We start from the raw sequence: 12646 nt of genomic DNA, 5'->3' as shown, positions 1-12646 counted from the left end.
TCAACAGGACTGAAGCCCACTCTCCGCCAGGAAACTCATGATACTTTGGTTTACACATCACAGTTGCTTTTCTTGAACAGACCCATTAAAAATAACAAAACTGTGGTAAAAAAAAAAAGCAATAACCTTTTCAAAGTATTTGGATATTTCAGTCTTCTTGTGGAATTCGTTTGACCAGAGGATGGCTCTCATCTGTTGGGACAGTTACATAATTATCTTTCATATGGTAGAATTTTCAGTGATCTGAAGAAATTAGGTTTATCTTGTATAAATTCAAGTGATGGGTTACATATGTTTACTGTGTATTTGCTTTGTGGCTCTGACAAGTTGGACAAAAATGTATTTCACATAAAAGTTTGTTTTCAGGGAGAACGTGTATTTCATTCACAAAATCTCTTAGTGGTAAAACGATCTTTGAAAATATTCTGCAGCAGGTAGGTAGGTTGGTTTATTATTAGGTCTGTATTTTGCTCTGCATCAGCTTTCATAATCTCTTTACATACTTTAGAAACAGGCAGTTTATTGTTTTTGACACACAGTACAGGATCATGAGTGGAAATAATTTGGGCTACAAAGTGCATGTCAGTTCAGTGCTCCTCTGCTGACGGCATGTCTGTCTGAAATCAAGTTTAAAAAATTGGCCCTGTCTCCAGCTGACTTGTTTTGTCAGGCTGAGTCATAAGATTAACCCTTGACTTGTCACCAAGGAAAAAGGAGTAAACAACTGTACCCAGTACCGTATCGCTGATCCAGCTATGATTCATTTCACTGTAACATGACTCTCTTAAGAAAACAAATTTCAGAGCAGCTGTTGCTTGGCTTAAATGGAGATTATAAAGATTGCAACCACAAAACAAAAACTTACTTTGGACTTTGGGAGCTTTTGGAATAGCTATCTGGTAGTAGTTCCTGCAAATACAGAGTTACTGGTAACAACACTGCATTTTCTTGAGCAGTCTTTCAAATTCTTCCATTTTAGGTTTATTTTTTATCTGTTCTGGTGAAAGTAGCTTCTCTGAGTTAAAGTCGGATGTGCTTGATGGAACGATGCTTTCATCCTGTAAGGTGAATCAATGTAGTAAATGTCCTGGGAGAAAAAATGTTTTCATGCAGTAAATGTAGGGCAGATACAGTCATAAATGTTAAGTATTGTACACTAAGATTTTATTCCCACTGATGTAACTGAGGGTACGACAATTAATTCCCTTCTCGGAAAAATGAAGTTGTTATCCTTTTGATTTGTGGGGAAGTAACTCAGGAGCAAATTCATTTATTGACTCATTATGGAGCTACCAGTCTTTAAACTAGTTTGTCTACAAACAGACAGCATTTCCAGGGGCGTTGCTCACTGTTATTGGTCATGTTGTTGCTGTTTTACCCACGTGGTGGTGAACAATGTCAATGATTTCCCTGTACTGATAAGTGTTAATTGTGTTAGTAAATATTACCAGTTAATATTACCTGTATATTTTTGGTTACATAGGGCAGTCGTAATGCGGAGCAGCCCCTCTCCCAATGCTACACAGTGAAGTTGCGGGGTTTTTTCTGCAGTGTGTTTTAATGTTTTTCCAATTGCTTGTAATACGGGTGAATAATGCTTATTGTTTGAGAGGAGGGCTTGATCGTGCTTTTCATCTCAAATACAACCATTTTGAAAACTGAGCATGTGTGCATGGAGGAGGCACAGTAGTAGTTACATCTATGTTGACCTCTAGTTACCTTGGAAGTATTTTAAATTATTTAAAAGTTTGTGTGCTTCAATTATTTCAGGAAAAAAAAAAAAAGAGTTCTCTTACTTTTTCAACTTTTGCAAGCTGCCAAGTGCCTTTTCCAGTGTTTGGGGTTTTTTTCCTAAGTTGTACGTGAGTCTGAATCAGTGATTTCAATCTAGTGCACTGCGAGAAGTAGCACATGCAAAGATCTGAAGATCTTTTAACATATCTCATCTGTAGAGTCCTGAACGTTAGTGAGAAGCTTTAAGGAATGGCATTGTTAGCTGCAAATCAAAGCTTCTTACGGACTCTCCAGGGACTGAAATGGGTCTTTGTGGTCCCTGGGGGAAGAAGGAGGCCGCAAGTCGCTCTGTGGGCCTGGCGATTTAATAGTCTGAAGTACAGTGATGTTCTTTTTTGCAGCTGCTGCCGCTGCGCCTTTTGTATTGGAGAGGAGTTCCGTTCAGATATCATTACCTCTACTGCATAGTTCAGTAGTTCTGGATGTGTAGTTTGACTTGCACTAAAAATGCAACTGCTCTTAGGCTGATGATGTGTTTGCCAACATACTGTGAGCACAGTAGTCTCATAATTGACTGGAAGAGTTCATTGAAAAAGTGTTTGAAACTGGAGGTGTGACTGTTTGTCAGTATGTGGATATTCTGTATTTTTACAGACATTACACTAGTTATGTTCTGAGATAATGGACGTTATATAGAAGACTCAGACTTCTACATGACCATACTGTACTACTACTACATCCTGCTGTAGTCAATTTGTAGTCACCTTTCTGGATCTTTTTAGTTCAGAAGCTTTCACTGATGCACAAGGTGCTCGGGAGAATGAACCAAATTTCTGTAACTTGCTTGCTTTCCCTGTAAATTCCTGAATTGAAATTTGCCCACATCTTCCCTTATCCTGAAGTATTTTCCTGCTTTTGTCAGGAGAGGGGCAGGGAGAATTCACAGCATTGGCAGTTGACACTGTTAGAGGTGGAGAAAAGTGATTTTGCTTTAACCTTTTTTCTCCTGGATTGAAATCTGTATCTGACTTGTCAGGAGCTCTGTTAATAACCGACTGCATTCACGTCTAGAAAATAAAAAATGTCCACGTCATTAAGAGTTAATGTTCAGTGAAGCCAGCAGAACGACTTACCAGCCATAGACAGTGTGCAAATACTGAGGGGTTTTTGTGCTGGAACTGTGGTCTGATTGCTGTATTGTATAACTCACATTTTTGTGATGTGACAAAGTTGCTGGGGTTGTTTCCCCAGCGTCCCTTCTACTTTTCCCTTTCTTACATGGGCACAGAACTGCTTTTTTTCATATCAAGGGAGTCTGGGCTCATGTTGACAAAGAGCCGTCGTACTTGGTATACCCTGTGTGAAAGGTGGGTTTGGGTCGATTCCATAAAATGACAGTATTTACACGAGTGGGTTTTTTGTTGTTTTGGTTTTTTGGTTCTTTTGTAAGCCCAGCATGGTGTGTGGGTGCCGGGGTCGCACCCGTCGGGGTGGCCCGTTCCCGCTGCGAGCAGGCGGCCTGCGGCCTGCTTCCCGCCCTGCGGCCTGCTCCCGCCGCCCCCCCCCCGGCCCCGCCGCGGCGGCCGCCCGACTCGGGAGCAACTTCGTGCGGAGGGAGATGGCCGCGTGCCGGGAGCCCCGTCAGGCACCGCCTCGGCTGCCCGCAGCGCTGCGGTGCCGTTGCGACCGAAAGCAGGCGGGGAAGGGGCGCGGGGGCACTCCCTCGGCGGCTCGGGTGAACGCGGGCTGCGCGCCCTACCCCCGCGCCCGGCCGGAGATGGTTCCGCCCTGCTTTGCATAAGTCGCTGTGGCGGCGCTCGGCCCATGTGCGCGGGCGGCGCGGGCGGGTGGATGTCGTGGAGAGAGGCGGTGCACTTCAGCCCGGCCCGCCGCCAGCCTCGCCATGTACTGCGCGTACCCCGTCCCCGGGGTGGGCAGCAACTCCCTCATGTACTACTACAACGGCAAGACGGTAAGGGCGGCCGGCCGCCTTTGTTCGGGAGCTGCTGCCTGCGAGGCGCAAGTTCGCAGCGCGGGGCTGTCCGTCCCCCACGCCAGTCCCGCGCCGCGGTTGGGGTTTGGGTCGGGGTTTTGGGGGTTTTTTGAGATCTCCGCGGGAGGGCACGGCAGCCGGTGCAGCTCCCCCGGTGCCCGCCGTCCCGCCGGTAACGCGCCGGGCGGCCGGAGGAAGGCGGCGACCGGTAGCCGCCTCGCCTCGCCCGGGGCCGCCCGTTCCAACTCGCGGGGTTTGGAAACGGTCGGGGTACCGCCGCGGCCCCCGGGGATGGGGGGGAGGATGCAGATTCCGGAAAAAAATCAGGACTCTTCTCTGTGTTCAAACTTTCCAGAAATTGATATTTCAGTTTCGTGGTTGGTACTTCGAATTTTTAACTTCATACGACAACAGTTCTGATTTTTGTGTATAAAAATCGGCGTGTAATAGTTTTTTAACCGTAACACAGCGTCGTTTTTTGTAGTGTGTTTTTGTTGTGTGCGGTTTTGGCTTTCTTCCGTTATAGAAATTATATTAAATAGGGAAAAGGGAGACGCCGACACCTCTGCTCTGCGGGCTGGTTTTGTGACTGCTGTTTTCTCCTCTCGTGGGGCCCGTGCGAGCTTTGCCGTCGCCAGTCAACTTTCTGCCGAGAGTTTTGTCCACCAGTGACCGAAGCGTGGGTCCCCGTGCTCGCTCGGACCCGCGTACGAGCTGCTGGGGTGGCAGCAGAGACGCGGGGGAGCAGGCGGGGCGGGGAGGGCGAGCACTCGGTCTGTTTCATTTCCTGTGCTCCAAATGCCAGCTGTCGTTCCAATATGAAATTATTTTTCTTTCATGTCTGCTTCTAGGCTGAACCAATCTGTTTGAAGTTTTATGTGGAGATATATATAAGACTTAAGTGAAATTAACTATACAATACCCCTGAAGCGAGGGGAATATGACTTGCATGGAGTTTGGATTTTATTCTTTCTAGAGCACAGATCACTCTATTACAACATTTCTCTTTGTTCTTGTAGCAGGAAAAAAGGCTTTGATCTTATTAAGTATTTCCAGGCATATTGTGGATGGAAGTGCTGGTACTGTAGGAGAGCATGGCTTGAAAATTGATAGCATGTGCCTGTTACGGGTCAGAGGTGACCTTTATGAGCTTGAAGAGTTAGTAAATAGATGACAAATCATATGATGAACCTATATCATGTTGCCTAAGGTTTTATTTATTTATTTTTTTCCCTGTCTCTCTGGCTTTTAGCATTTTCTCTCCTAGGAATTCTGCAAGTTGTACTAAATTACTAACTTAAATGTACAGAAGGAGGATGTGTGAAGTTGGGGGGGCTGGGTTTTGCATTACAGGTTTTGAAGCACGCGTCTTGGTGTGCATGCCAAATCTTTGTAAGAACCTTTCCATTATGAGAGAACAGTACATACCCTCATTTTGATGCCTTATTGTTCGTACTGTTTGGTCAATTAGTCACTGGTAGCGTGTAACTCATTGTTTGAGTCTGAGATTTTTATTTAGATTACTATTGTAGATTTGGATATTGACATTCTTGATACCTGCTCACATATATAAAATCTGATTTATTTACACACAAAGCAGGTGGAAAGGACATGTAGAAAATTTGTATTTTAAACTTTTTATTAAATGTTTCGTTCTTTTCGACTTCTGAAATTTGTAAGCCAGAAGAAAGCTTCATATTAAGCTAAAAAATAAGTATCTGAGCAGCTCAATAGATGGTTGTGTGTGCACTGGCACATAAATTGCAAGCTCTAAAGTTGAGTCGGGGGGGTTTTACTAGTAGAAGAAGTTAATTTTTTTTTTTTTATTATTTCTGTATGTTTTAGGAGGGATGGATGAAAATGAAAAGCAGCGTTTTAATACAAAACCCTTGATTAGAAGTGGCATTTCACCATGATGTGTAATGGGTGTTATAAAAAAAAAATTTCAACAATTCTCACCAAATTAAAAAGAAAGAAGATCTTAATCTGTTTCTTAAAGAAAACAAAGCACTTGCACTGAACTAGAAGATTCAGCCTGTCTTTTTTTTTTTTTTTTGTCCTTCACCTGTTGATATATAGAAAATATTCTCAGTTTATTGAAGACTTAAAAACTTTCAATATAGAGCTTTTTAAAAAAAAAAAGTTTAAAATTGCCTCTATCTTTAAAGTTTTACCTTTTTTTCCCTTTCATTCAAGAGCTATGCTATAGACCCCCAAAATCAAAACAGCTAACCCCCATTTAAAAAAAAAAAGCTGAAAAATGTTTAGGTAGAAATAACAGCACAAATTTAAATTAAACTTTTAAAACATTTTGACTTTATTCTTTTTTAAACTAATAAATAATTGAGCCAACCTCTTCATTCACTGTGGCCTTCTCATTTAAATTTTATAAAATGCAGTAGCACAAAAATATTGAAGTAATAGAAGTTTTATCTTCTTTCTGCATTTAGACTTTAAAAATTTCCACTTTTTTCAGTTTACCTACAAGGTTAGAAATAAATTGTTTTTTTCTAAATGTACTGTAGAATTATTTTTATATAGATGACAATAGAGTAATGTTTCAGTTATCACCAAAATAAATAATCTTGGGGAAGAGTATTGGTTATATATTTTAATATTACCTATGAGTACTATTCCATAAATTTGTTAATATATTACACATTACTGTTATATTCTGTGCATTATATGTGTTAATTTGATACACCAGTCTATGTGTGAGTATTTTTTATTACGGAATAAATACTTGTTTTTCGCAGCATAGGCTGAGATTTTATTGAGCCCCTTTTTGAAAGTGGAGTTACCGCATCTTTCACAGTAGATTTCTACAATGCCTGTTTTAAAGGAGAGGGAAAAATCAGCAGAGAGGTATAGATTGCATATACGGAGTGCTTTGTGATTTATTTTTTGGTAAATAGCTTATATTGGGATTTTTTTAAGAATTTTTTTTTTCTTGAGAATTTTGAGAGAATAAAAGGCTATTTGTAAACATGTCCCTCTGTGCATACATGTGTGTGTACATGTGTGTAGATGGATAAATACACACAGACGTGCGGGTGTGTGTGTCTGGGTGTGTTTTAGTGGAGGGAACGCCTGTCGTGCAGCCATGGCTCTCAGTTACAGCAGAGAAATGTACTAATAATGCTGCTAGTGCCTACATGACACCGTAGCACGCCTCGCTGTAGCTGCTGTGCGATAAATAATGCACTGAGTCTTTTCACATCAATGTAAAATGCTTTCAGTTTGTACATTTTGGAGCAACCAGGTGCTAAAGAGAACGATCCAATTCCGCTTTTATTAGCGGTGGGGCGGTACGTGTACGGGGGGAAGTACAATTAAAGCTGCTCTGTGCCATATGCTGCTCACAGCAACTTAGACAAGGTCAAAGCTAACATTTGTAAGTCAGGACAAATATAAGATCATCTGGAAAATCTCTAGGGGTACGTGACTGCGGACATTGAATAAAGAGAGGTAGTAAACACTGGTCAGATGGATATTTTTTTTTCCTGTTTCTCACCCTTCTCTTTCCTCCCCCATCCCACTGAAAAAGATGAGTTACAATGCGTCAGCCCAAAAGAGTTTTCCCTGCTCCACTCCGCTGGGTTGAACCGCCAATCTGCTGAGCAGCGGTCCCCTGCCAGAAGGGCGTCTTGTCTGCAACAAGCCTTATTGATGCTTTAAAGTGAAGGTTATGTCCGTTTCCTTGGGCAAATGAGAGCAGCCAGGGATGGGATCAGGTGCGGTGTTGGACAAATCTATATTTCTCAAAATGCGAGCAGCAGAGAGTAACACACCCCTGCTCGCTCAGTGCGTTTGCGTTCATAATCACGTGAGTGTTGAAGTCCGTTTGCAGAAATACAATAGTCTGTGTTGGGGGTGCAGACACTGAGAGTGCTAGTGAGTTCAGAGGAGAGAGAAGCAAATGGAGAAGACGGCGTTGTATCCACTACTCCATCTTCCTGTGGTCGGTACTGGTGATGGGGATTCCTACCGCAGCGAGAACAGCCTGCTGAAACATAGGGGCAGGTTAAGAAACAGCCTGATTACTTTCAGCTTCTCTGGGTTTTGTTTTCCTAAAATCTGAGTTTAATCAGGAATTGTTGAAGACTTAGTCGTAGGCTTCCTTTAGTAACCGTGTAGTTTGAAGAATGTGGGGAAGAGATTTTGCTTAGGAAATAAAATGTTATTCAAGCACTATATATGCGTCTTTCTTTCTGGTGTTGTTCCTGCTGCCTTATCTTCTTTTTCCTCCCCTCTTTGCCTCACATGACAATTTAAAAAATAAAATAATATCTAAAGAACAGACTAAAAAGTTTCCATATGCTGAATTTGGGATTTTTGGTTAGCTTACTATCACTTTTTAGCATGACTTCAAAATGGCCATTTACTATGGAAGAAGCTGGGAAGTGTTTGTGCTATGTATCGTTGCAGTGGGGTTCTGCATTTCAAAAATACCCAAATAGGCATGTACAGCATGCCTAAACTGCATAAACATTTATTTAAGATGGAATTCGGTTTAGCTACCTCAAGGAGTTTGAATTTTATACCGTCCTTAAAAATAATGGTTGGATTTACAGCAAGACTGATGCTCTGTTCTCTTTAAGAAGTGTATTATTTTCATTACAAGTGGTGAGAAGAGTTTTTAAAATGTATGAACCTTTGCACCTGGTATTGGAAATAAAAAGTATGATTGAGGATATGGTATACTGGTTTTGTGTACTGGCGCTCTTAATTTTATCATCTTGCTTAAATATCAACTAAACAAGAATTTAGGGTGGGGTGGGTTGGTTGGTTGGTTTGGGTTGGTTTTTTTTTGGTGGCATCTGACTCGCTGTAAAGAGGAGCATGGAAAACTGTACTTATTATTCTATGTTCCTGAAGTTTTAGTGCATGATTTCGTCAGAAATATAATAAACATGAAAACAAGTTTCTTTTTCCTAGAGCTGCCTTTCAGCAGAATTAGCTTTTGCCACAAAACCTGCAGATAATACACTGTAAAATTTTGCCACATGTACAAATCATTCATCAGTGCACACTTGCTTACTGCATGACTGATGCTGATGGAATGTAGATAGGCTACTCTGCAGAGTTTACAATCTACAGAATAGGTTATCCATCTCTACTGGTTAAAAAAAAAATTGTCTCCAGCAGCCTGATAAATATTTTCAGGAACTTCCAAGAATTGTTATTAACTAGGCTTAAATGAGTAACGTAATTCACAATTCCATAAACAGTATGTGTGATGGCAGCCTTGGTCTTGAGATAGCATGAGCTCATCCCCGGTAAGGTTTGGTTGCTTCATTGCCATTTTTTAATCTGCTTTTAACATTAATATTAAACTTTAATAAATATTTAAGAATTTGAAACAGGAAAATTGCCTGAGAGGAAGTATGCCAGCAGGAGGACTCTAAGTGTTATATTTATTAAATGCACTTACAGAATGAGACTTGGAAGTTTTACTAGCCCAAAATTTTGTAAACCCCGATCTTCAAATTAATGTTGGTATTGGCACTGGTGTTAGTAAACGGAAGCACACTATGTAACCCTTTGATATGTTTTTGATATATTGGGTCCGTGCAACTTTCGTGATAGTGTTTGTTATGTATGTTAATCACCAGGGCAGATTTCAGATCTGGATGATGCGTTTGTTTTGCTTAAACCTGATGTAGTACAGATAACGTCTTCTCAGCTCTGTTCTGAAGTCAGCTCCCACCACTGCTCCTCAAAAAATATCTTAGTTGTCATCCTGCCTTTCCCACCAGAGAAACATAAACCAGTTCAGGGTGTGGAAGAGACCGCCGTGAGTCTCTGACTTGATGTCCTTTGCAACTCGTTTGTGGTCCTTCCCTCTGCGGAGGCTGCCTACCCTTCAGAAGCACTGCGGCTGTAGGATTGATGTGTATTCTAGCACAGCTCCAAAAAAGTCAAGTCCTCCACTTGGTAAGAGATGTAAAAAAAACTGGTTTTGGCGTGCCTTTATCGGAAGGGAGTTTCCCATTCATAATCGGCGAGTGTTTTGCTTGTCAGCATGGAGACACATCCGATGCCTTCAGGCGCAGTGCGTTTAAGGGGATTAGAAGATGGGCTCCTCTTCTACCTGCTGGAGACAACCCTCTTCAAGGAGACTGCAGGCAGAATGACCTTTTAACAGCAATCCCTGTCTTAGCGGGAACGTCGGCTGGGAAAAACTGGTTTGATGCCTCCTGGATGAAACTGTTATCGGTTTAATAGCGAAAGAGGCTGTCTTGAGCAGCCACGTCATATTTATAAACTGCCTCACTCAGCTGTTGCAGAAGAGAAAGCCCTTTAACGAGGACACAGAGCAGGGAGCTGCTGCGCAGCCACGCGAGCCGCCTGCGGGCCAGCAGCCACAGAGGCTGCGTTTTGCTGGAGAGGGGTCCTAGTGCACGCGGGGCTTTTGCAGAGAACAAACGAGTCGCCCCAATACGTCACTTCCTGACTGAAAAATAAAATTTCATCTTTTTTTTTTTTTTTTTTTATCAACTCTTATTGAAAACCTTTGTATTTTGCATCTCAGGGACTTCAGGGTAATCTTACTAAATTCTCTCCTTTGCTTTTAAACTTTGTTTGTACTAACAGACAAAAAATATGATTAGGTCATTAACCAGAAAAAAAAACCTGGCGCTCATCTGCAGGTGATCAGATGACATCAGAGGCCTGGTTTTAATTTGTGGGTAGTTCTGATTGTAACTAAAAGAGACTTGCTCCTTTTGTGGAATTGGCTGGCTATTTCCCCACATCTGGAGTTAATGAAGTCTTTGAGACCACATCAGTTGTGTTTTGCCGCAAGAACCCTTTGATCTGAAGAATCTAGACTGGCACAAGTGCAGCTTCATAACATTGCAGCTATGTTTTTGCAAGCTATAGTTAAGATACCAAAACAAGCAGAAACTATATAAAGTTATGTGTCTGTGCTAGGACTTTAATGTAGCTGTTTGGAAGGGTCCCTTTTACGTTAATATAATTCATAACATTTTTATTATGTTAATGACTTGTACATATGTATCTAAACGATACGGTTGTAGGAGTTTCTCAGTTTAATTTCCCTTTTGACATAGTGTTTAATGAGTTTTTATAAATCACCTAATTGCATAAAATGTTAAAATTTCAGGCTGAAGCTTGTGTTTACAAATCTCATGGATAACGTTACCGTTTAAAGGAGGTATAATTCGCCATTGTAGACGATTTTGCATTAATCAGTGTACATCTCCGTGGCAGTGCTAAACGCCGTAAAGCTTTGTTTCCACTGCTGTCCTGCGACAGTGATAGATTATCCATCAGCTATAGCATATGCCATGTTATTTTGCACCACGGAGAACTTGTAAATGAAGCCCAGTTTTGGGTAATATGCTTGCAGTCTTATGAGCGTGAGTATTTACAATTTGACAGAGTGACGTTTCTGTTAAAATATGTCTGAGGCACGAGATAGACGTGCATTCATCATATATAGAAAATACATATGTACTGTTAATGTTGCTTGTAACGTATTGTCATTCTGTCACTCATGTTGGGGAAGCATCTCTGTTTTACATTTATTCTGTAAATTGAAAATCTGCAAGTAAAATACCGAACAAAAGCTCCCCGAAAGGCTTGCTTTCCTAAAAAACATTCCTTTATTTTGATAAAAAAAGAACGTTGAAACAAACAGGCAACTAAAAGTCATAAGGTTCCCACTTGACTCCTTTTTATCAGGTGTCTTTTTACCTGCTGCTGGTCTCGTTACATGGCTCGAATCGACAGCTCTGCGCTGGCGTCGTTCCTTGTGCCCTTGTCCTGCTTCCATCGTGCCGTGGTTTGATAGATTTTATTGAAATTCCGTTGATGGAGAGCGAGTCTTTGAATCAGTCCCTGCGAGAGCAGAGCGCTGTCGGCAGGCACATGCCCAGCCACTTGGTCTGACCTCAGCGGGCTAGAAGAGGGTTGGGAGCAGGGAGGAGCGGTGTTGGTGGGGCTTGCCCGCTTCACTTTCCAAATATCCCTATCGGAACAGTTGCCCTGCGGGAGAACAATGGCTCCCTTTGAGGGAACTGATGCTTTTCAGTTGGCCGGCTGGGTTTTCCCTGCCTTTCTCTTGCTTGGTAAACAACATCCCAGAAAGAGGAGGGAGAGATGTGAACGCTGTAGAAACATGCGTGTGCCTCTGTTTGCGTAAGAAGGGATAAAGATGTTAACTTTTGAATTTTAGGGCAAGGTGCACTTGGCCAGTTGCATTATGTAAGTTTTAGATTTATTCTTAATGGATGCATTTGTGAAGCCTTATGTCTCTAAAAGTAAGGTGAACAATTACAAAATAAAAAGACTGCATTTTTTACTGGGAAGCAAAAAGGCACCCTAGTTTCAATGTTACTTTTTTCTATTATTTGCTGCCATATTTGTTAATTTGCCTGTTTTGGTGTGGGGTTTTTTTTAAGATTTTTCTTTTAACATCCACTAGTCATATTGCAACATTCAGTATATTGACCCAAACACTGTTATGAAGAAAGAGCGTTGCTTAGAATGTCTGACGTCGTGGGTAGAGTCCTTGAGTCTGTGAATATGGACTTTGTTGATGTCACCTACTTATTCCCGAATATGCTTTATATTTTTTCTTAGAGTCACTGCAGTGAAAGGCTTCTAATCATTGTATTAATTTGGCATCTTACAGTTTTTAACTTGTTCAGAAAATTTGTTGTTTGCAAGCTGAGAGTGGTCATTCCAGTGTGATGTTACACTGAACAAAAGAATGATGCTGGTTTTCTTTAATGCTAGGCCAGTGTGAAAATAATTTGCTCGGTGCCGCAGTTTTAAGATTATTCCTCAGGACGTGCATTACATGTATTTTTGATGACTGTACAAAGGCGTGCAAGCTTCTGAATGGATGATACAATGGTTGCTTTAAAATCTTTTCAGTTGTCACTGGAT

At 41.5% G+C, this 12646-nt stretch overlaps 1 protein-coding gene across 9 annotated transcripts in view; it reads left to right on the top strand.

Moving 5' to 3' along the window:
- Positions 1-12646, top strand: part of TCF12 (transcription factor 12) — a 172966-nt gene that overhangs the window by 129034 nt on the left and 31286 nt on the right. The window contains exon 1 of one of the 9 annotated variants that reach the window (XM_086757022.1): positions 3422-3706. The exons of 7 other annotated variants lie outside the window; for them this stretch is intronic. In XM_086757022.1, coding sequence (XP_086613148.1) covers positions 3638-3706 — 69 coding nt within the window. In that variant the 5' untranslated portion in view covers positions 3422-3637. Of the gene's footprint in view, positions 1-3421; positions 3707-12646 lie in introns of those variants that run through there. One more of the 9 variants, XM_086757023.1, reaches the window with a different exon arrangement.

The sequence above is a fragment of the Chlamydotis macqueenii genome, chromosome 12 (genome assembly GCF_036417535.1).
Source record: "Chlamydotis macqueenii isolate bChlMac1 chromosome 12, bChlMac1.mat, whole genome shotgun sequence".
NCBI classification, from domain to species: Eukaryota; Metazoa; Chordata; class Aves; order Otidiformes; family Otididae; genus Chlamydotis; species Chlamydotis macqueenii.
Note: the sequence above shows the minus strand (reverse complement) of the source record. Positions and strands in the feature narration are given on the sequence as shown.